Raw genomic sequence first — 24,947 nt, 5'->3', positions numbered from 1 at the left:
TTTACAAGTGATTTTACTCCATGAACATTACATTTTAATGCTTTTTTACATTTCAGTGCAGTCAATGCTGCCTGTTATATAATCAAGAATATCACTGAATATCATACAATGTGCCCTTGCTATGAATACCATAAAAACACCTATAGGCTAATTTATCAAAATTCGAGTTTGCATAATGTTTTTTTACTTCAAAAAATATTTTCAAAAAACTTCAAAAGAAATTCAAATGCTTGCTTATTATTAAAAATCAGAATATAAAAAATATGAATAAAACAATCTTGAGAAAAAGCTTGAATAGCATACACATATTTTACTCAACCAAAAAAATGCATTAAAATTGCCATAGAAAGCTCCCCTTGACTTCTAAATGTGTAGAATGCAAGTGTGTGCAAAGAAATTAACACTCACATCCAAGACTAGGCTTGAAATATCAGAGGTATTTATATTTTTTCAGTGGAAAAATACAAAAATAATCAAAGGGTGGTATTTTAAGCCACTTTGTGAATGCAGGAGTTTGTTTGTCCTTGAGTAGGATTCTATATTTGAGTAGCTGGACCAAAGGTGATTGTGTTTAAAACACTCGTGTGTTTTACCATTTAATGTTTCCAAGCTGCACAGTACATCAAAAATCAGGAGCTTTCATAACTATCCCATTTATTGTGTGCACAGGGATACAAATCCAAGTAATGTTTCTGTGTTGTTCCATTCATTTATGTTGGATTTGATGCAACTGCCAGTGCTGATGGCTGTGTTAAGGTCATCTTTTTTTCTGCTTAGTCATTTCTTCAAACAAATTGCTCAAGATAGTTCTTGCTTACTGTGCTGTCACTTTCACAGGATTAGTCTACCTTTAGCCTACTTTCAGAGACCGTCTGACAGGCATACATCTTTCTTCCAATAAAGATATTTTCTGGACCATTGCTCAGTTTCTGATGTTTGTGCCCTGCCTAATAGCTTGCTGTTGGCATAAAGCAGATATCTAGCCTATATGACAACATAAAACCTGTGATGCTTACAACCAATTTACATTTGGATTTAATGTGAGCCAGTTTAAAGTGTAGGTTTGTCCTTGATATCTTTAAGCAGTATATTTTTGCGTGTACATATTGTAAGAATTATATTATGGAATTTATGTTTATAGATACCTTTCTGTAAGGGTGCAATTCTTCACACACAGAAACCATATCTATCATACGCAGTTACTGTAATTTGGTCAGATCTGTCAACAGGCTTCATTTGCGGATATATTTGGACTGTAATATCTGCTTTATGTTATTTATGCTGACACAGTACTATTATAGGTTATGCCTTAGCAAACTCAGGAAACATAAGGTAAAACATAAGTTTGCACTGCGTTATTGTCAGTAGTTTCAAGGTAAGCCTTTCACAAGCATCATCTAAGACTAAGAACTCTTTAAAAAAGTCTCTTCAAAAATAAATTTAAATGCCACCTCTTGGATAAATAAAAATGGTCAGCATTTTATTGAAATATACACTTGTGTATATTTTGATAAAAAGATGACCATTTTATAAAGCAATTGGTTCTCCAGAGCACTATTATCTACAATTTGTGAAAGTTTGGTCTGGCGGTACCTGACTCTGAAGGTTGAACCTACTATACTAATAATGACAAAGGATGCTAGGCCTTGCTAAATCTGTACACCTCTTGGATAACTTGCACAACATCTGACTCATACAGACACTTATGAGGCAGTGACAACTAGGGGGTTATTTACTAAGCTCCGAATACCCGAAATCCAAAAAAAAATACATTTTTTTTTGTATTATAATAGGCTTAAAAAAAATCACGAATTTTTTGGAATTTATTAAACCCCAAGGACTAAAAAACCTGAATATAAAAACACGGCATCTCAAACCTGTCAAGGTTGCATAAAAGTCAATGGGAACAGTCCCATTGATTTTTGGTTGTGTCGGGGGTTTCGGGCAATTTCACGATAAATTCTGAGTTTTCGGGGAAAATTCACAAAAACATTGTGAAAATCTGAACTTTGCCCGCAAAGGTTATTTTCGGGAAAATGTAATAATAAATAAGCGTTAAATAGACATCCATAGACTTTTAATACATTTTGGAAAATTGTTGCCATTTCACAATTTTTTGGCAAGCAAAACAGTGACAACCTCTGTAAACTGCTGCAGTTATATTCCTATTGGTGTCTGTGAGTTACTCACCCACTTAGATTGTAAGCACTAAGACAGGGACCTCCTTCCTCTTGTCTCTAACACTCAGCACTTAAACTTGAATGTAACTTTATTTTGCATTTATTATTGTATTGACCCCTGATTGTTCTATTAATGTATTATTCTATAATATTGAGCTATACACCCTCACAAATCAGAAGGTTAAAATGCAATTGTTTTAGAAAGGACTGAGTAGTAACTGATTTGTATCATTAGCATAGAATGATGTGTTAAAAACAAGCCAAATATTCTATATCTGAAAGAGTCAGACCTTCTGTTATTTAAATCATACAAATGGAAAAGGCTACAGATACGTTTGTGAAGATTCTCATGGTATATCTGTAGAAATAAGTAAAATCAACTGGACTTGCTGTGTTTTTTTTTCCTTTAAGATGTTTCACCAGTCATCCAACTGACTTTCTCAATTCAGATTAATTTGCAAATAGGATCTTCCTTCGAGAATATATCCTCTGGAATGTTGCTCCAATCAGCATAATCTGTTTATCATAATCCGCAATGATGTCATTAAATTGTGTTGATTTTATTACCAAGATTGGATTGCTGATTGGAGCAACATACCAGAGAATATATTCTCGAAGGAGGATCCTATTTGCAAGTTATTCTGAATTGAGAAAGCCAGTTGGATGACTGGTGAAACATCTTAAAGGAGAAAAAAAAAAAAACACACAGCAAGTCCAGTTGATTTTACTTATTTCTACAGATATGCTGAACAGATAATTGTCAGACATGATTATTGCTATATGACCACCACATTTATATATATTTTATTAAGACTGAAGATTTTTGATTTGGTAACTGTTGACAGAAGCAAAATGTAAATAGCGAGCAAGGGCTTGAATTAGAAATAAAAGTAATAGTTGGCATTATGCAAACAATAAAAAGTGTGAGTTGCAAAGAACAGAAAAATTCCATAACCACATAAAACTACAAAATCAAATATTAAATATGGGCAGTTAATATTATAATTCTAAACATCAAGGTAAAGGTTACAGTGAAAGGTTTCAAATGTATAATACTTAATATTGAAAATGTTCTGGCTGTATATTGACTTAATGATATTGTACTCTTCTTGCCAATTTATAAATTTAACCCTGGATGTTCTGGATGCTGGGCTACATTTTTACTTACAGAGTACACTTCTTCTGCAGAGTCAGCCCAAAATATAAAAAGCAAATGCTGATTTGCAAGAGAGTATTACATAGAAAAGCTGGATTTTCAACTGAATATATTGCCAGTAACCAGACCTTATGAATTCAACATAATGTAGGTGAAAAAAATGGTCTTAGTCTTGTAAAAAAAAAAAAAAATAATAATCAACTATCAAAGATATAATAAAACAATGACAGTATTATGATGGGACTTTTGTCAAAAAGCAAACTAATTCAATTCAATTCAGAGTTTAAAAAAAAAACAAGAAAATTCCAGTAGTATATACCCACAGCCACAAGAATATTTCTGGCTATCAACAGGTCATGCTTTGAAAAGAATTGACATGGAAATGTTGGTATGATTAGTTTAATATAGTTCTGTATTAACTTAGGGCATTTTGCTGCATACACCGTACTCCCCGAACCTCGTTAGAAAATCTGGTCTTCCATTTACCATCTCACTTTTGATATTTGGTATTCTGGTCCCAAGTATTATTTTACTCTCTTATTCTCACCACATAATAGAGTTTCTTTATTATGCTGAGATGACTAAATCCTCTAATCTTGACACAGTCATGGACCAAGATGTCTACCACACTGGGCAACAGTGAATTGACACACTATAAATAATTAAACCCTACAGTCACTGTTGCTATAGGGTCAGTGGAACAGATTAAATAATTATCATTGTACCGGATATAAACAATTTTGTTTTGCATATATGGATATGGGTGCATTAGTAATATTGCACATTGGGTGAAAGAGATTTAATCTACACAAGTTAAAGAAAACTAATGAGTTGTGCTTATATATGGAAATACAATAATATTACTGGAAATAGTCTGATGATATTGCTATAATTTATAACAGAGCATTCAGGCCACAGTGATATTTTGTCATTACTGATGCTGAGCCCATATTCATTAGCTGTGATCAAGATATGCAAGCTTAGCAAGGCAAAGTAAATAATGCCATGGCTAGTTTTAAAATGATATTACTAAGGAAAAAATCTCGCATTTATACATTAAGCCATCTTTGCTGTAGCAATTTTCTAATCCAAAAATTAAAAATATGATTCTTTTGTAAAGAGAATGGCAAAATGTGTACTTGTATACTAATGTATTATTTCAAAGTGTTATTAAAGAACATATTTTTCATTGATTATATGTCTCTTTTATTTTGCAGATAATTCTCTTAGTGTACTGGCCAGGCATAATGGATTCAATCGACTGAAACAAGAAGTATATTTCTTACCAATTATAATAAGTGACAATGGCAATCCTCCCTTGAGTAGTACCAGCACTCTCACCATAAGGGTCTGTGGTTGCAGTCATGATGGCGTTGTGCAGTCATGTAATGCCGAAGCTTATGTTCTACCCATTGGACTCAGTATGGGAGCTTTGATAGCCATTTTGGCATGTATTGTTCTTTTGCTTGGTACGTATTTTTCTTGACACACACAATAATATTTTATATCTATGAGCACACTAGGCTCAAAGAAAAAAGTGAGTAAGTTATTTTAATTATTTTTAAAAAGGCCTGGAAGTCAGTTAATAATAACCTTGGAGGGGTACCTAATGAACTAAGCCTTTGCCTAAAGCAACTGACCAGCAGATACAATTATCTGGTCACTACTGAACCATCTAATTTATTATCTAGTATAAGTAATTCCAAAACAACTGAGTAATCATTGAATCATTCAATAATTATTGAATTATAATTTAATGATTACTCAGCAAGTTGTTTTATAATTACTTATACCAGATATGCCATGACCTCGATGAATGAAAATCTTCATAGTCACATCTTATTAATTACTGTGTGTTACTGCAGCTGGACAAACTTTATGCCTTTTATCTCATAAGTAGTGATGGATGAATTTATTTGCCAGGCTCAAATTCACGGCGAATTTCCACATTTTGCCGCCAGTGAAAAAGTTTATGAAACTGCCGCAACAATTTCCGATGACAGGAACAAGTAATGCGCGTCAGAATTTTTGCCGGTATCAATTTCGATGCCTCGTGAACTGATGCTGGCATCAAAATTCGTGTTTCTGGAAATTTCTGGCGAAGCGAAACAGCACAAATTCGGCCATCATTACTCATAAGGGGGTTTAATTTTAATTTAGGAGGTTGAAATGCATCTTAACTGTACAGTATCTAGTAGAATTAAGATAATGGCAACTGGAGTTTTAGAGTTTTCTTGAAAATGTTTGACCACTCATCTGAATGGCTTCTTCAGTATGGTAACTGTACTTGCTTTTGAAGAAGTCTGAAGAGTTGGAAGATTATCTACTGATAAAACAAAAAGGGGTAAAATAGATCAATTATGGATTCATCTAAACTTTTAATTATATTGTTGGAAACGCATTCCAGGAAAGTGGATCAGTTCTGCACATTAAACTTTATTTATTTATTTCTTTTTACATTTTATATAGCATATGTGATTCATAATTCAAGACCTGTCATTATTTTGGTTAGTTTGGCATACTGAACACTAAAGCATTGGCAAATAATATATTTCAGTATCTATGGCCAAATTATTCGATCATTCAGTAAAATTGAGTCCGGACAATATTGATCAATTTTTTTTTTTTGCTAAATTATGGGTTTATGATGATTGTGCATCAAGAGGAACGTACTGTCTCCAAGCTTTTAATTTAGAGAGCATTTCCTTGTCTGTATTAAGTGCCAGTGCAGTATCAAATCATTTGAAACTGAGTTTGGTTCTTGGTCAAAGACTGGCTCTCTAAAGAATATTTAAAGTTAACTTTTTCAAAAATAAGTATGCACATTGGAATGGTAATTCCCCAGTTCAAATTGTAAGTGGGGATTCAGACATTTTTTTCTGCACTGGAACTAAACTTTTCAATTTAGAAAATAAAAGTGGTAAAGCTAAAATGCTCAATATGGTTTGTTTTACCAGCAGTAAGCATCATTATTCATCTATAAAAAATAGTGAGAATTGATAAATTTGACATTTCTCAATTTGCATTTGTATTTCTTTTTTTAACCTACTTATGGATGGTACATTTTACAAAACTTTGCTTTGCCAAAAGCATTATTTTTGCACTTAAATTATTTCCCTTGGGTTCCAGTGGAACACTGTATTTATTTCTAAATCTATGTTTTTTATTTTGCAGTTATCGTGGTACTTTTTGTGACTCTTAGAAGGCATAAAAATGAGCCTCTTATTATTAAGGATGATGAGGATGTTCGGGAAAATATAATTCGTTATGATGATGAAGGTGGTGGAGAAGAAGATACAGAAGCTTTTGACATTGCAACTTTACAAAATCCTGATGGCCTAAATGGATACTTACCTCGTAAGGATATTAAACCTGATTTTCAGTTTATGCCCAGACAAGGACATACATCTACTCCCAATGGTGTTGATGTGGATGAATTTATTAATGTGAGGCTCCATGAAGCTGATAATGATCCCACAGCCCCTCCCTATGACTCCATCCAGATTTATGGATATGAAGGAAGAGGATCAGTGGCAGGTTCACTTAGCTCTTTGGAGTCTTCAGCATCAGACTCAGATCAAAATTTTGACTACCTTACTGATTGGGGTCCTCATTTTAAAAGACTTGGAGAACTTTACTCAGTTGGAGAAAGTGACAAAGAAACTTGACAATGAGCCAACTTTTTGCAGCCCAGACTACTCAAATTCTGTAATATTTTAGGGTCATTGTTATTTATGACAAATGTGACCAACTTGTTTTAGAGACAAATTAGCACCAGTCATCTAAAAAAAAATCAATTACATTGTAACGTTGAACCAAAAAATGTGTACGTTAGGGGGTCAGTTTTGTGGAGTATAAAGTACAGTTTGTGAAGTATCTAGAAGTCTTTGGATGTTCAGTATCTACACGGACCAATATTGTGTCTGGAGCTTGACATCTGGGATATCTTGGAAATAAAAACAATAAATAAAAGAACATACGTTGGAATGTATTGTAAAGCTAGAGGATATAAAGGATTGTACTCTGTCATAATGTCTTCTACCAATGTAGTCTATTGCAAGATTTTTTGACAAAAAAAAGAAAAAAAAAAAAAAAAGAGGAATCAACCACGTATTACTAAAGCAATATCTGGTCTTCTGATGAATTTTTGATATTTTAATTCCCAACTAGCTTCCACTGTGCAATGACATTACATTGTGCATACTTGGTGGCCAGGAAACCACCAATTACATATCATTGTTGAGCCTTAATAGAAAAAGTCACGTTTGATCTTCATTTATGGGACTGGATTTACTGATCAAGAGAACTGGGCACACAAGAGGCGACATGCTAATCCTGAACTCCACCTACAGAGAATTGCTGAAAAAAATGCAAACACAGTAAAAAAGATAAAGAATCTCAAATGTTACTATTCTTAAACTAATTTATCTGTTAACATCAGAAAATCATAATTTGTTACTTTTTTATGAGATTTAAAACATTATGGGCCTCTTTTGCTAACAATGAAAACAGGGCTAAGTATACAGTACATGGGTTAAATTAACATCCATAAAAATGACATTAAGGGAGCACTTGCACCATGTCACTGTACTATTCAGTGGCAATTTTGTTCAATATATTATGCCATTGTACCTAGTCATTAACTGTGGTATGAGAAAGTGGGTGGTAAGTACAGGAGCCCTTTATGAGGATCTATAAAAATAAATTATGCTCATGCACTATTTGTGCTTAAATTATGAAAAATGTGAGACTACATTGGTTTATTGCTTAAGTCTAGCAGTCAGAATAATGTGCTGTAGGGAGCACAATGATGAGGCAATTATCATCAAAAAAAAAAAGTGCTGCATTGTGCATTCAAAAACATGAGGTATTGCACCAATATTTGCACTTTGCCCATTTTTTTAAACCAGGCCCAACATGTTTAATCACTGTATATAAACTGTTAGTTTTTCAACCTTTTTTTCATGTATATCTATGTTAAATGTAAAAGACATACATTTTAAAATTAATTGGGAAAATATTACTCTCATCCTTTAAAAATGAACATTGTGTCTTTGAGTAGTTACATTTAAAAGGCTGGTAAGACAGAAACCTTTTTTCAGAGAGAATTTGTCAGTTTTATATTTCGTTATGAACTACAGTATGATATATGGTGTTTTTTTTATTACAAGCACAAACATATGGGAGTAAACAGGTTCATGTGAATATTTAGAATTTTAGAGTTTTACACAATACACTGTACAGTGACAGAATCATGCTTGTAGTTACCCAGTGTTTAAGGGGGAAAATCAGTATGTATATCATTTGAGTGATTATGTTAACATTTCCTTTCTATGATATGGATAGTTATGCACAGAAACACTTGTACACAACAGTGATGACAGCACCAGTGGCTGTAAACATATTAAATTTACCAGTAGAAATTGTATGATATATATACGTATCACATGCAGATCATTTTAATTTTCTACTTTACTCTGAAGCTATATTATCATTTGTTTATTTACTCCACGTATTGTATTCAGAGAAACTCCTGTACTGTTTAATACTTGGTGAAATATATTTTTATAAATAATTTCTTTGTCTCATGTCATTTGGAAACACCAAACAACTACTTCAAAAGAAGAGGCATGACAGTGGAATTATTTTTGTACTTTGTCATTTAATAATGATACAGATGTTAGATTAAAGACCAATGTTGCTTGTGGTATTGGGATACTGTAGTACAATATAGGCTTGTTTTAGCCTATATTCTTTAGTTTATGATTCTTAAGCCTATGCTGCCATTTACTAATGTTTGGATTTCTATTTTTTTTTCATGAATTGTATTTTTTTTTTCTAAAATGTGTTTATTTCTATAAAACTCTAAAAAAAAAATGAGATATGTTAAGTGTAAAAACCCCAAAAAATCTAATACAAAGAAAGTCCAATCAGGGCTGAGGCAGTGGGAATAAATTATAGTGTTTGCAGCTCCCTCTTAACCATCCACTTTGCTGGATGCACACAAAAGCATACAATTTTCAAGGGAAGCGCAAATATACATTAAACTCCTAATGCATTAACCTCTATAAAAATTCATAAAGTGCAACACCTTTATAGTGCAAAATAAATAAATAAAAAATGGATCAATCCCAATTCATGTAGCGTAATTGTCCTTTTCTCTACACATTTCACGTGGAATGCCACACTTTCTCAGGAGAAATACCAAACACGAATACAAAACGTTGCCAAGTAAAAGCAGTTAAGCTCCCATATAAGTCAATGGGAGCTGTGCTGATCCTATTGGACCTTTTTTAAGGTAGAAAAAAAATGGCATTTGTGGTTTTAGAGAAGATGAGATTAACCGTGGTTTTAAAAACCAAAACCTCTAAAATTGCTAAAATAAGAATGATAAATGGGCCTCTGTGATTCTTAATGCCTACCTAACTTTTAAATCAGTGCCCAAAATGTTTTACCTGTGAGACACATAAAAATGTAAAAAGAGCTGCCAAGTTCTTGGCTATGCCAAATAAGGGCCATGATTGGCTATTTGATAGCCCCTATATGGACTGGCAGCCCAGAGGAGGATCTGTTTGGCAGTACATCTGGTTTTTATGCAACTAAAACTTGCTTCCAGGCCTGGAATGCAAAAATAAGCACTTGCTTTGAGGCCAATGCAAGCAACTTCCAAGGGGTTGGGGAGAAACATGTTGCTTACAAGCCACTGGTTGGGTCACTGTTTTATATTATACAGCAATCCAGCACACCCTATGACAAATTACCTTAGTAATGCACTGCCCTAAGGTGGAGAGCATTGGTTTGAATGCCCATCACTTGTTATACCATTGTTGCACTACATGACTTTCTTAAGGCCAAAAGAAGATAGATGATTACATCATAAGCGCAAAGAAGAGACATAAGGAATAAGCAGGGGCTTCTAACTTTAACACATCCTGCTTATTGATAGCAACATATCAATTTTATGACATGATACTAATAAATAATAAAAACTGATAAACAAGGGCATATTTTTGGCCCTTTCTTTGTTTTATTGCTGTAAAATGATTTTTAACAGTTTGAGCAACAATTCTGACTCAAGGGCAGTTTTATAAAGTGCTGTAACAAATGGTGCAGAAATACAATTTAATCTGCCGCCTTTAACACAGCTATATTGCATATTTGTAAATCCAAGAAATGACTGTAAAGCTGAAAATAAAATGTGCAAAGAAGTTGAGTAAGTAAGAAACACAATTTTACTAAGCTGGTCTAATTGCAAGTCCCATGCACATGCCTTTTGTTAATCTTATCTTCCATTAAGTAAATTAAGGTATAAGATTTTTATTGAATATCTTGCATAACCCTGTTGTACACTCTTTAATAAATAGAGGCATCAGAACCTTTAGACATGGAATTTATGTTGTAGAGAAACCTCCGAGTTCCTGCTACTTTGTAAAATGGTGACAATTTCTACCAGCGTTAAGTTTTTTTGGTGTAAAATAATTTTTTGGGGTGTAAAATTTATATATCATATTTAAAAATATGTGCTATATTTGCCATAATGGAAGCATGGCAATTTTATCCGCATATTATTTGCTGCACTCCAGGAAGTGGAAAGCAAAGAAGAATTTTGTACTGGGAAGGGCACACCAGATATTTTGCACTCTGAATATACAGGTTATCATTGTGTGTCCCACTGTCAGAATCATATCCATATATGTTACATACATTTAACCTCCGTGGTTTTAGTGACTCATTCCAACTAAAAAAATAATGTAAAAAGATGATAATATTTTTCAATAAAAAAAAAAAACATTTAAAATTACACACTGTTTAGAATACAATTAGCTTGAATATTTATTTTATTCAACTGAATGATATTTTATTGCTTCAAGTTTTCCTTCTAGCAAATATTACCGTGAGTAATTTTGGGCATATTGAAGCTGCACGGGGGTTTTTTGTAGTGAAACTCACGGATGCATAACCTTCTGATTGCCTTTTTGATTGAAAGTCCCATCTGAGACCACGACAGTGCAACCAATAATAGGATTTCAAAAAATCCCATCAGTGGCTCTGTAGGAGAGGTAAAGCATGACAGGAATCTCATCATTGTTAGTCAAAGGGATAAGGTAACCACTACATGTCAGTGTCATTATAAACTGTGTATTTATGCAGCTTTTTAAACACAAAAAAAGATCAAAATAAAGAAAAATTTGGAGCAAAGGCCGTCTCGCTATGATTTCAGAGGAGAGTGAATATATCAAAACCTCTTGATAATTCTACTGTGGACAGGATGAAGTTTAGATTTCTGTTTTAAAAAATGAGCATGACAGAATTAGTAAAACAAATGACAAACTTACAAATCTATATTTCTGTTGCTCAAACGTCATGTAATAAGATCTATAAATAGTTTTAATATTTACAGTTCCATTTACAGTTATATCTGCAGTGCCATTTCTACTTCAAAATGAGTAATACTATTTTTGGACTCACCTTTAAATCATTTTTATTACATATTTAAGAATATTGGCCTCCTTAATTTAAAAAAAGAGGGGGAAATTTGCTCCTTGCATTAGTTTTAATTGGTTCCTCCATATCAGGGTTGGAGCTGGCGGCTTTCAGGGGCACCTGTTACTGTCAGGGACACTAGCCACAAAGAGGGTTGTAGGCACGATATGGCCAGGAATAGGGTCAGAGCAGTCAGAGTTAAAGACACAAGGTGGAAAAGCAGACCTAAACAGTGAAAAACTGAAATCCAGTGCTCAGTACAGAAAGAGTACAATATGTCCTAAGTATTCTTGAAATTCTTTAAGATTCTAACAAGGGAGGAAAATGCAGTCCAGCACTTCTTAGAACACATCCCCACTCATGGTGCAAGGCTAATAACTTAGAAAAGGTAAAGAAGCAGGAACAGGCAGTCTAGCTGCTTAGAGTTTTTATTGACACGACATGTTTCGAGCACAAGGCTCTTTATCAAACACTTGATAAAGAGCCTTGTGCTCGAAACATGTCGTGCCAATAAAATCACTTAGCAGCTAGGCTGCCTGTTCCTGCTAGGGATGGGCGATTTGACCCATTTCGTTTTGCCAAAAATTTGCTGCCGGCGAAATGTCGCCGACGCCCATTAAAAGTCTATCGGCATCAAAAAAAATTTGTCGCGCGGCGACATTTTTTTGACGCGAGTATTTATTTTGACTCACAACACCATACAAGTCTATGGGCGTCGTTTTTTCAGCAAAACAAGGCGAAAAAATTTGCCCATCCCTAGTTCCTGCTTCTTTACCTTTTCTAAATTATTGACATTAATTATTGACATGGTTCCTACCATTGATAAGCAATAATTGATAAGTCTTTTGGCTAATGTTTAGCATTTGACTAATCTTTTCATATTCACTTGTGATGTATAGTGCATTCTTAAAGGAGAATGAGCCCCTCCCCTGAAAACTTCACCCTCTCTGCAAGTCCCCTTTTCTGTATCAGCTGTTTTTATCTAAACTGCCCCTATTTTTAAACCTACAATAAAAGTTGAACAGCAAGGTTGACAGGTACCATCTGGTTCTCCTTCAGGTCCTCTTCTGTCCGAGCTCAACAGCTAGACCACACCCCGTTAAACCTGGTTCTGGATCAGCTTCAGGTATACATGGTCCTGCAGACCAGAACAGGATCTGAAGCAGCTCAAGATGGTACCTGCCTGCATCACAACTCTGCATTTTTATACCAGAAAGTGTTTCATTCATCTTTAAATGAACACTATCATAAATATAAATACATAAATATATATGTGTATATATATATATATATATATATATATATATATATATATATATATATATATATATATATATATATATATATATATATATATATATATACACACATATACATATATATATATATATATTTAATTTATTTATTTATTTTCCCCCCAAAATCATTGTATATATTTTTTTTAAATTCACTTAAGTAAAGTCTGCCACATTTACAAAGTTAGTTACAGGAGTAGCTTTGGAACCTGAGAAACTTGAGGATCATGTCCTCCATTTTCAAACAAAACCACAGTTCTGCTTTATGGCAATAACTATAACTATATTTATACAGTAAATAATTGATAGACCCATTAAATATTCAGTGTGAAGGCTGAGTTACTTTTATCTTATGTGAAGTGGAGAACTCATCATTGTATTATAAATGCAATAAGACATAGGATGTTATGGTTGGAAAGAACTACATTGGAAAAAAGCTTAATAGTAAATTGACAGGAGATTGGAAATTCAGACTTAAAAGCACTGCCATCCTGACTCTTTATGAAGAAATAAGGTCATGTTTACCACTTTCAACTGCCCAAAGCCATTCCAACCCAGGAATAATGAAATAATTGTGTGTCCTTCTCCTATTCTCTCTCCATCATTTCAAAATTCAGTGGGGATATTTTCTAGTATTTCACAGTTTAAATTCCCCTGATGCCTTCTGAAGTGTTGTGTGCCATTAGATCTCTTACAGACGGCAACAGTCCATTCACTTTCCCTCATCTAGACGACAGTGAAACAAAATAAAGGTTTAAAATATATAATAGCTAGAGTATCACAAAGAGCATATAATGAAACAATTACGGAGCACAGAGGAAATCTCTTCTTATGGAAGAACCATGTCCGCGGGTCAAAAGGAATTCTAAGATGTCCTTCAACGACAGATAAAGAATCCTAAGTGTACATAGGGATATTGCTGGACACCAAGGCACTCTGCTGTTATTTAATGTCTGAATTCCTTTAACACAAGAAACACAGATATTTCTTTCTATTTCATTATGGGATAATTCATTTATCGTAACCGTTAAACTCAAGTGTTCATACAATGAATAGATATAGAAATTACTGCAATAATAGGTTTTATTCTTAACAGTGGTTGAAACTGTCTATTTGGGGTCTCAGGAAAAGCAATTTTTACTTTTAAATTGCTAAATCAGCTTCACAAGAATGTATTAAACTGACTATGGGGCAGATTTATCAAAGGTCGAGGTGAATATTCAAATGAAAAACATTTGCATGTTAAACTATTTTTTTGTGTCCTTCGACTAGGGAGTAGTCCAAATTTGATTCAAATTTGAAAAAAATTCGAAATTTAACATGCACTGTCTCTTTAAAAATTTGACTTCGACCATTCGCCATCTAAAACCTGCCAAATTGCTGTTTTAGCCTATGGCGAACCTTGTAGAACCTATTTGGAGTCAATTGGTGGACTTTGAAAAATCTAAGGTTTTTTGGGGGAAAACGTTGAATCTAATTTGATCAAATGCACTATTCGAATTTGGTCGAATACAGACCTATTTGACCAAAAAAAAACAAAAAAACTTTGACAAAAAAAACTTTGACTTAATTTTTGAATTCGAATTTTGAAGTTTTTTCAATTAGAAATTTGACCCTTGATAAATATACCCCTATGTATTTGAACTTAGATTTTAAAGATAGGGAATTATAAGTCAGTCCTTTTGTATTTCTAATAAAAAATTGTCATTAAAATTTTTGATATTTTCTTATTCCTTTAGTAATGCAGATATTTTTTTATAATAGTGAAGTGTACAGACATCTGTAACTTATTTTTGTATTGATTTTTTAAATGGGTATGGCCAGGATGTTGATTGTAATAAGCATGTGCTGTCTTTGTGGGGAAAAAAAAAATAAATGAAGACAAATGCCTGACAGTGCCAGCGCCTAGTGCACTTAACACATATCCCATTCAATACATGCTGATATTGCTGATAGTAAAAATAATATTTAAATAAAATAAATAAGAGTGCTAAGGGGCACAAAAGCCTGTCAATTCAAAGTACTCCCATCTGGGGTCAGGCTGCCCTTTGCACCCTGATCTGGCATCTGGAGAGGTGCAGAATGCAATGCCCCCAGGTACAAGAGAGTCCTGTCCTTAATGCCTGCCATAAAGCCCAGTTGCAGTCTGCACCCTTAAGCGCTCTCTGATAAACCTTGTCGCTTCTCTAGTAGTAAACAGCTACTTTCACTGAGAAAAAATACCCACTCCATTTAATGCATCCATGATGGGCAAATAAATTCGCCAGGTGCGAATTCGCAGAGTATTTCCATGTTTTGCAGCCGGCAAACAAATTCACAAAACTGTCAAAAAAAAATGTTTGCCTCGCATCAGAATAGTCACGCACAAAAAAATTGTCATGCACCTAAATTATTTGGATGCCCATTGACTTTAATGCATTTGGACAAAATAGGCGCACATATAAAAATTGTTGCGGGTGTCAAAATTGATGTGTGTCAAAATAATTTTGACGCCCATCGACTTCAATCCGTTTACCAATTTTTTCGGGACAAATTTGCCCATCACTATTTGTCATTCATACATCCATCTATCTATCATTTAACCAGGCGCGTTTCAGGGGCTGCTGCCACCTGAGGCAGCAGCCCTGATGCCGCCCCGCCTCTTTATCCGCACTTCTAACTTGTAGGGCTTGTAGTGAGTCGAGGAGGGACCGCATCATTAGTGCAGAGAGCGCTATTGCACTCACTACACTAGAAGAGCCGAATTTCCATTTAAAAAAATGAAAATTCGGCTCATAAAAGTTACCAGAGGCGGCTTTTTGCTTCAACTGGTAACTGGCCACTCCGTGTCGCCTGTGGCAAGATTCTCACCTTTCTTCATGGCCAGAGCTGTCCTGTATCTATCTATCTACCTATCTATCCATCATCTATCCATCCATCTATCTATCCTCTATCTATCCTCTATCCCTCTATCTATCATCTATCTATCTAGCCTCTATTTATCCATCTATCATCTATTTATCCATCTATCATCTATCTATCATCTATCTATCATCTATCTATCATCTATCTATCATCTATCTATCATCTATCTATCATCTATCTATCATCTATCTATCATCTATCTATCATCTATCTATCATCTATCTATCATCTATCTATCATCTATCTATCTAGCCTCTATCCATCTATCATCTATTTATCCATCTATCATCTATCTATCATCTATCTATCATCTATCTATCATCTATCTATCATCTATCTATCATCTATTTTTCATCTATCTATCATCTATCTATCATCTATCTATCATCTATCTATCATCTATCTATCATCTATCTATCATCTATCTATCATCTATCTATCATCTATCTATCATCTATCTATCATCTATCTATCATCTATCTATCATCTATCTATCTAGCTATCCTCTACCTAGCCTCTATCTATCCATCTATCATCTATTTATCCATCTACCTATCATCTGTCTGTCTATCTATCATCTATCTATCATCTATCTATCATCTATCTATCATCTATCTATCATCTATCTATCATCTATCTATCATCTATCTATCATCTATCATCTATCTATCATCTATCTATCATCTATCATCTATCTATCATCTATCTATCATCTATCTATCATCTATCATCTATCTATCATCTATCTATCATCTATCTATCATCTATCATCTATCTATCATCTATCTATCATCTATCTATCATCTATCTATCATCTATCTATCATCTATCTATCATCTATCTATCATCTATCTATCTGTCTGTTACATTGATCCAGTTTCTTTAAATGTAACAGATTCTTAAAAAAAATAAGAAAAACCTGCATTTTCTTTCAAGTTAATATCTAAGTCTTAGAATTGTTGTAAGAAGCAATTAATCATTTAGTGAGCTGTCAGATAGGTAAGCCAAAGCTATCTTAGAACTGGTGAACTTGACATAAATATAATGAACTCTGACACATCGTATTACAATACAGCTCCAAGGATTTTTTTCTTTGCTGTTTCATACAGTGTATTATTTAAGAACCTTGGCGACAAGAGAAGCGTAGGAATATTCTATTGATCTTTTGAAAGCAAAAGACACAATATGGCATGATTAATCTTGAGGGGATGACCCTAAAAAAACACCTAAACATTCTTAGTTAAAATAAAATGTGTAGTCATTTTTACAGGCCAATAGTGTTTGTTAAAGCAACATTAGTTCACAAAACTGGTGCTAGTCACCCTGATTTTCCCACACTATATCTTGCTCACCTTTATTTGCATCCTAGTAATGTCAGTACTAAAGCATCACCCTCAGATTTTTTTGACTATTGTTTTAAATTGTTTTCAATTGGGAATATCTGTCTTTTTTTGTTATTTCTTGTTTTAAACAGGACAAAATCTGAAATTTAAATAAAAGTCACATTCTACTTCCAATTCTTTAGAACACAATTGAAACAAATCATCAGTCTACTGAGAAGCCCTCTGTAGCTGGTGGAGGGATGAGGTTTGTTGATACAAAGTGCTTCAAAACTAAGCTAAAGTTGAGTTCTACTATTGTGTTTCCACAGGCACACAAAAACAATCAGGTTAGTTACATAGAATAGAACTGATATAAGTGTTGAGGTGGGTAAGAAAAGATTCAAGATAGCTGGAAAAGCTGAAATGTTTATCAAGTACAAGGATTCCTGTAAATCATACAAAAAAGAAGAAGGAATAAAAAGAATCCAAAATTACTTTTTTAAAATTAAATCATAAAAAATATTAAGGAAAGGGTGGGACCCTTAATATAAGAGGAGGATCAGTTGGTCGATCAGAACAGAGGAAAAAGACAAATTCTGAACGGTTATTTTTTGTCTGTCTACGAAAAATGAGGAACCAGCTAATGAAGGTTTCCTTCTTAATAGTCCCAATTCTAGAAATGCAACACATGGTTCACGCACAATAAAAATCAAGAGACTACAACATATAAAGATAAACAAAGATCAGGGGCTGGATGGTATTCATCCCAGGGTGAATGTCTATGAATAATAAAATTGCAAGCTCCTTTTATAGGGTGAGAGAAAGCAAAATGTATATTTATGTAAATGTGTGTAATGTTTAGTGAAAAACCATACCTAGGTTTAATTAATATACAAGGCAATAATAATGTTCAGCACAAGCCTTATTCATTGCACTAATGTTATGTTACAGGTGGATGAGTCAGGGTCTACTTAACCTTCCTTGGAGTACTATACACTGGTCCCAGAACCTGTTCAAGGGGTCCAACTCCCAGAAACTCCTGGTAGGCACAATATAATTAGACTCTATCTTCAGGTGGGGCATCCGCTTATGGTATGGAGGAAGGGATTACTACGCTGGTATAACGACACAGTATTCACTCTTGATCAAATAACTTTGGTCACCAGTGGTTCTTTAAAACAGCCAAATGATTTATTGACCTTGACTTCTTAATGGCCAATCACATATGCAAGGTGCATGATCAGATGATACACTCCATGAACAAGTAGTGGCAGCAGGTCATTTACACAAATCATGGATACTGTCTGATCCTTTGTTAGTCAGCTTTCTGAATTGAGTTGCCTTGCCTGCCTTTGGTGCACAATCCCCATTGAAGGTGAATTTTATAGTTGGTCTTGCACTCCAAGGATCTCTCTATCCCTGAGAATAACCACTTGAGTCCCTAACCTGGCGGCCTTGTCACCACAAGGTGCTAACCCTTCACTCAACACCTTGTTAGAGCCTTAGCTGCTCACTAACTTTCCTGAATCTATCTGTCACTCCTATATCGAACTATTACAGTTCCTGATATTTGCTTGCTCCTATACGGTGGCCTACCTCCACCTCTGGCCCTCCACACACCACCTCCACCAGCGAGTGGGTGCACCAGAAAGAGAGGCTGAACACATGGGAGTATTCATTTTTATAACCTCTGGGAACTACTATGAATCTCATACTATATCATCTTTATCTCCCCAACATATTGGTATATGGTTCAACGTGCAGTGAAACATTGTAGATGTATAATTAGTGAAGCTGAAATGGCAATTCAAAAACAGGTAACCCGATATCCCCCTAGATGGAAAGCGACCAATGAAGCCTCATGGGGACTTTATTAATGATTGATTCTATTTTAATGTATATCTTGGATTCCTTTCTATACTTTAACGTGATATAAAGACATTTAGCATATTTTAAAACTGCTGCAATGAAGTATTCATTTCCACATCCTTCAGCAGAAAAATAAAAAGAATATCCTCAGCCTTGATTTTCCAGCATTTAAATCTGTTCTACTGGAATATACCTGAAAAATAGCAACGTAATTATATTATATTTTTTTGCAGCTATTTCCCCTTATCTGCAGAAATGACATTTGCTCCATGCAGCTGTGTGTACAAAGCATCTATATTTCTTTGTCAGTGTAGTTTCGTTCTCTCTGCCTAATCAAGCTCTTACACCATTTAGTAATGCAGCACTGGCTGCTTGACTGCTGAGAAAAACTGAAAGGAAGAAGAGATTACACTGATGTGTGCTGAGGTGGGCTGAGTGTGAAGTTCAGAGAAGTGCTCTAAGGGAATCTGACAGTGGATTTTAAAGGTGGAAGAGATGAGAGAGAGGATGAGGAGACTTTGCTGAGTGAAAGAGCAATAACTAGCAACATAAAAACAAAAGAATACTAGAAAGCAGAAATGTGGCTAGAAAGCAAACAGAAAAGAGTGAAATCTTTCTATGCTGGCAATAGATTTGAATTTTTTATGTTTTTTAGATATATCTATTATCTTGAAAGCCATATACAGCATAGTACCAGCATCTCATGTGGGAATGGAAAACTAAGCTCCACCATTAAAAAATAATATACGAATAATAAATGTTAATTTACAGCAAACAAGATTCAGCTGATTTTTCCATGACCGTATCAATTTATTTCTTACTCTCCGGTTGTAGGGTCTGAAGCAAGCTATGCGGGGCACCTCTAAAAAGTAGCATGTGTTTTATTGTATGAATATTTTATGCAGTAATGTAAAGATTTGTTTTAGACTCTGAAAACCTATGAAGTCATTAACTCTTTGGTTTAGAGTTCTCAACACATAATTTTAATGTGTTTTTTATTATTTATTTTGATGTATTTAAGTTATTTTTATATATTGCCATGAGTATCTGCAACAATATATATGGATTCATTGCAAACCTTATCCAAAATTACCTTCAGGATAGGTTATCGTATCTTCTGCTTTATTTCATCCATACATTATGGGAACCAATAATAAATATAATGACTATTATTGCATTCCCCTCCCTGGACCATTGCAATATTACAATGTTAACCCCATTAATACAACTCCAGGCTGTTCTTTCTCACTACTGTGATTTTGTGCCATGCTTTATAATTGTATTAGGCTCTATATCTCACTCGGACTAATCCCATATTCACTGGGACACCATCCAAGACACAGGCTTTTCTAAGGTCTGCTGCCTAGAGTTCTCTGCATTTTACCCCACCAATTCTAGAGCTGTAGACTCCTGTAGAGCTGTTCAGTACATAACATTTTTTTAATTGGATTGGCATAAAAATTTTTTAATCAGGCTCTTAGAATTCATTGATCTTTTATATAGTCTATAGATGACATTATTTCATACAGGTTCTATGCTGTGTGTATTAATGTAAAGCTAATGATAAAAAGTGTTTCATAGTTTAAAAAGTTTGCATATGAACATCTTTGTTGCTAAGATTTCTTTTCATTCACTTATGAAACATGGCATTCCTTTGCAAGCTGTGGCAGTAGCAATTTATCATATTTAAATATCACAGTGAGAAAAAAACATTTTCAGTTAAATCTGTTAATTCACAAAAAAAAACTAACTTTAGATTAACCAATACATTTTAATGTATTCCATTTTATTGGTCCAACAAATGTTACAGGAGAGTAAATTGAAGTTTGTTTACTTTGTTTTTATGGTTTTCTAATGGACTAATATACTAATACTAATATAATATATATACAGACTGAAATTGGAATACTTTTTTTAAATTTTTTTCTGCACAATCTTTTATTATTGTTAAACTCTCTAAAGCAAAAAAGAGTTATAGAACCTTATGGCATTAAAAAAAATGAAAATGTAGGCAGAAAAACTGGCTGAAAGTTGCATAGGGCATATGTTTGGCCTGTATACAGGAACATGTTATTTTATAAATACATTTGTTGGCTTTATCCAATGTAAAATTAAAAATGCAGATCCCTCTTTAGTCATTTCATGAAGGAAGGTTTAGTACGAGATAAATAATTTATAAGATTAAACACTGATGATATAGCAAGACTACAGCCAATCTAAAAAAAATTTTTTGGGATTGTAAGAAAGGAAAGCCCTGGAGCTAAAAGACAAGGGATCCAAATGACCAGCAACCAGATCACACTGGTTTATGTTTAGAGATTGGCAAAATCAGATGCATCTGTGATTAGGTGAGAAGCAATGAGTTAAGGCAGGGGAAAGCTGGGCTAAAGGGCAGAGAAAGTGAGGGTTGTGATGTCAGGGGAAGAAGCAGTTCACTTCCTTATCTTCTGGGCAGGTAGAAACATCCAACCCACCCCATTTTTTTGCATATTTTGTGACATGTCTGGAATTTTTCCTCTTTATGTTATCATATTATTTATTAATAACTGAATGTGGATCTTTTCCTGAATTCACTGTTATATTGTGTTGTTTGTAGTTTTATACAGTATAAATGTGGGATTCTCCATTGTGTAAATTCATGTTAAATGAATGTCAAATGCTTGATCCAGGGAATGTTTCTGATCGCCATTGGGGTCAGGAAGGAATTTTTCCCTCTTGAGGCATAATTGCCATTGGCTTCAGGTTGGGTTTTTTGCCTTCTTCTGGATCAAAACAGTGGATATATGATAATGCTGTTTAAGTTTTATTCGTCACAACAAATTTCAGAAGAATGAATAAAGGAGGTTCCCTCCTGTGTCTGCACAGGGGGTGATTGATACAGACGCTACTAATGTTTGTGTTAGGTGACAGCCTGCTTGGATTTCCTATCACTGAAATCATTGACACTGTGCTGTACCAGTAGTTAAAAGTTTATGTTAAAATGTATGTCAATGCTTTTATTTTAATATTTATTTTACCCATTATTATGCTGCCACCTACTGACCAAAGCTATACAGCAGGCTTTGTATTTCATTGTTTGCAAACCCTCCTCCTATTCCTTCCTCATGTGTGATGTCAATTCCTCCCATCATCCTTTGTGTTCCTGCCTTTCATGAGAGAGGATCTAAAGCTCAGAGGTAAGGAAAGAAATTTTATTTTTGACCTGCAGCACTTATACATCCACTGCTACATTTGTTCATCCACCTCAAATAAAGCAGCTTTGTGAATTCCAAGTGTCTGGTGAGTGTCTGCCCTCAGTGGTTGTTACAGCTCCATACAGGCCCAGCAGGAAGTCTTGAGGGTAAATCAGCCATTATCACAGCAGTTGGAGTAAGAATAGATTCAGGACCAGAAGCAGGGCTGCTGAACTTCTCTCATGGTGGGAGATGCAGCTTCTGCTGGTAACAGAGTTTGGGGTGATCTCTCTGTAGGTAGAAGAAGCCTAATACTCAGTGGTGGATATAATGACATAGTGCAGATCTCAAGTCTTCAGTATAGAACAGCAGAGCATAGTTTCAATCTCATTTAATTATGGCTTTAGAATATTGCCTTGAGTTAAGCTGGCAAGGTCCTATTTATTTGAAACGATTTGCGTTAAATGCTGTGGTCATTTTACCCCATTTCTGGCTCCTGGTGTTTCATCAAGGTATGTAACAATGGGGTTCAGTGGGATGGCTCAAAGAAAAGGGTAAATGGAGGAGTCCACTTGTCAGATAGTGGAGCATTTTAGCTACTAGCAACTTGGTAGAAAAAAAGGAAGAGTAAAAAAAATTATTATTAGTATATGACAAGGAGATTCCTCAACTGACACTTTGCTTTCAGCCATCCCACTGAATCCCATTGTTACATACCTTAAAGAAAAAGGAAATTAGTTTACCATTGGGGGTGCCAAATGTTAGGCACCCCAAAAGCCTCATTTATTATCAGCTTATTGCTTACATTGTCACACTGAATATCTCCTGAAGCATCCATCTTATGCTGTATAAATTAATGTATATTCATCTGTAGATAATGCTACTGTGTATGCAGCTCTGGACATTCATAAAGTACAGTAATGATACAAACAAGTGGACATACATTGCAATAAAAAATAAATAAATAAAAATAAATACCCACAGTAATAGTGTTGAGACACAGGAGGAAATATGTACCTGCCCTTTAGAAATGTTGCTTATAACAACAATATTATGCAGTCACTATCTCTCTGTGCTGCATGAGCAAAGTTAAAATGCAGGCTGAGATCTCACCATTTCACCTTCATATAAACTAGGAAGTCTATGAGTTAACCAAGGTCTCATTCAGATCAATAGATAACCCAATGACCTCAATGAATTTTCATGGAGTTGCTTCCAGAGAACAACCCCTGGTCTGTGTTAAAAAAAGAAGGGCAAATGAACTGAATTAAAGGCGACAGCAGAGTGTTCCATCCCATGCATATAATTCCAACTAGTGAGAATGATTTGTGTGTGTAATCAAAAGAGAGAGTAAAAAATCTGGTAAATATGCCCTTTAATTACATGATGTCCCTGAGGCTAAACAACTTAGAATGTCAAAGAAATGAATGTGATGGCAAATAGTAAGAATGTAGAATGTAACGGCAAATAAAGATTGTTTTCTGGCAAGTATTGCCAATATAGCAAGGTGTATTTAAGTTTATATCATGGCTTTTTATTAACAGATGTGCAAGCTTGCCGAAGAGTACTTACTTATAGCAACTAATAATCTTTGCTTTCATTTTCCAACTAGTAGTACAAAGTTCAAAGCAAATTGCTGATTGGTTGCTATTGGCAACTGGAATTTTGCACTTGTGTTAATCAGTGTTAATGAGTAAATCAGCGTTATATACTTGTCTTATGTCTAAGCACTTTTGACTGGATTATCAGATCTTAATCACCTGTTTTGTATTGTATGTTTAGTCCATAATTATTCACTAGATTATGGTTGACTATTTACTGAACTAAATAAGAATTTTTGGAGCTATTGGTTGGGATTGAATTATAAATGTACATGTGTGTGTATGTTTCTACCTTAGCTTTTATGTTTTTATGGTACCTTTAAATACATACACAATACACAATGGTGAAAACAAAGAATTATTCACAATATTACAGGGCACTACCAAGAACAGTAAAGGGGAAAAAAGTACTCCCCGGGATTTCCAAGTTTTCAAAAATTTGGTGTTGACAATTATAGTCACATTCAGTGCATCAAAAACAGTAGAACCTAAATAAACTGCAAGGTGCAGTTTGTACCACGGTGATAGCTTTAGTTATTCAATTTGAGATCCAAGAGGGGTGTAGAACTTACTAAATGGTTTGGCTTGCCCTGCTTACAGTGTCGGACTGGCCCGGCGGGATACCGGGAAAAAACCCGGTGGGCCCCGACCCTTTAAAAATTAAAAATTTAATTTTTTTTAAAAAATTTAATTTTTTTAAAAAAAAAGTTTTCGGCGCTTCGCCGCTCAAGCATGCGCACAAAGGAACACCGCTCAAGCATGCGCACAAAGGAACACCACTCGCGCATGCGCACAAAGAAACACCACTCGCGCATGCGCACAGAGAAAAGCCGCTCGCATTCTTGCGTGCACACAGAGCGGCACACCGAGCGGCACACAGAGCGGTGGGGGGCCCTGGACCAGCTGTCCCGGTGGCCCCGGGCCCCCCAGTCCGACCCTGCCTGCTTACCATGCCCCAGTAGC

At 34.7% G+C, this 24,947-nt stretch overlaps 1 protein-coding gene and 1 long non-coding RNA gene across 2 annotated transcripts in view; one reads left to right on the top strand and one right to left on the bottom strand.

The window, feature by feature from the left end:
• The window catches only part of cdh8.L (cadherin 8 L homeolog), a 222,992-nt gene extending 214,081 nt beyond the window's left edge, over nucleotides 1-8,911 (top strand). The window contains exons 11-12 of the mRNA XM_018257891.2: nucleotides 4,554-4,805; nucleotides 6,511-8,911. Of these exons, the coding sequence (XP_018113380.1) occupies nucleotides 4,554-4,805; nucleotides 6,511-7,004 (746 nt within the window). The 3' untranslated portion in view covers nucleotides 7,005-8,911. The remainder of the gene's footprint in view (nucleotides 1-4,553; nucleotides 4,806-6,510) is intronic.
• The window catches only part of LOC108714047, a 172,330-nt gene that overhangs the window by 94,850 nt on the left and 52,533 nt on the right, over nucleotides 1-24,947 (bottom strand). The gene's annotated exons all lie outside the window — the stretch shown is intronic.

The sequence above is a fragment of the Xenopus laevis genome, chromosome 4L, assembly GCF_017654675.1.
Source record: "Xenopus laevis strain J_2021 chromosome 4L, Xenopus_laevis_v10.1, whole genome shotgun sequence".
In the NCBI taxonomy this organism is placed as follows: Eukaryota; Metazoa; Chordata; class Amphibia; order Anura; family Pipidae; genus Xenopus; species Xenopus laevis.
Note: the sequence above shows the minus strand (reverse complement) of the source record. Positions and strands in the feature narration are given on the sequence as shown.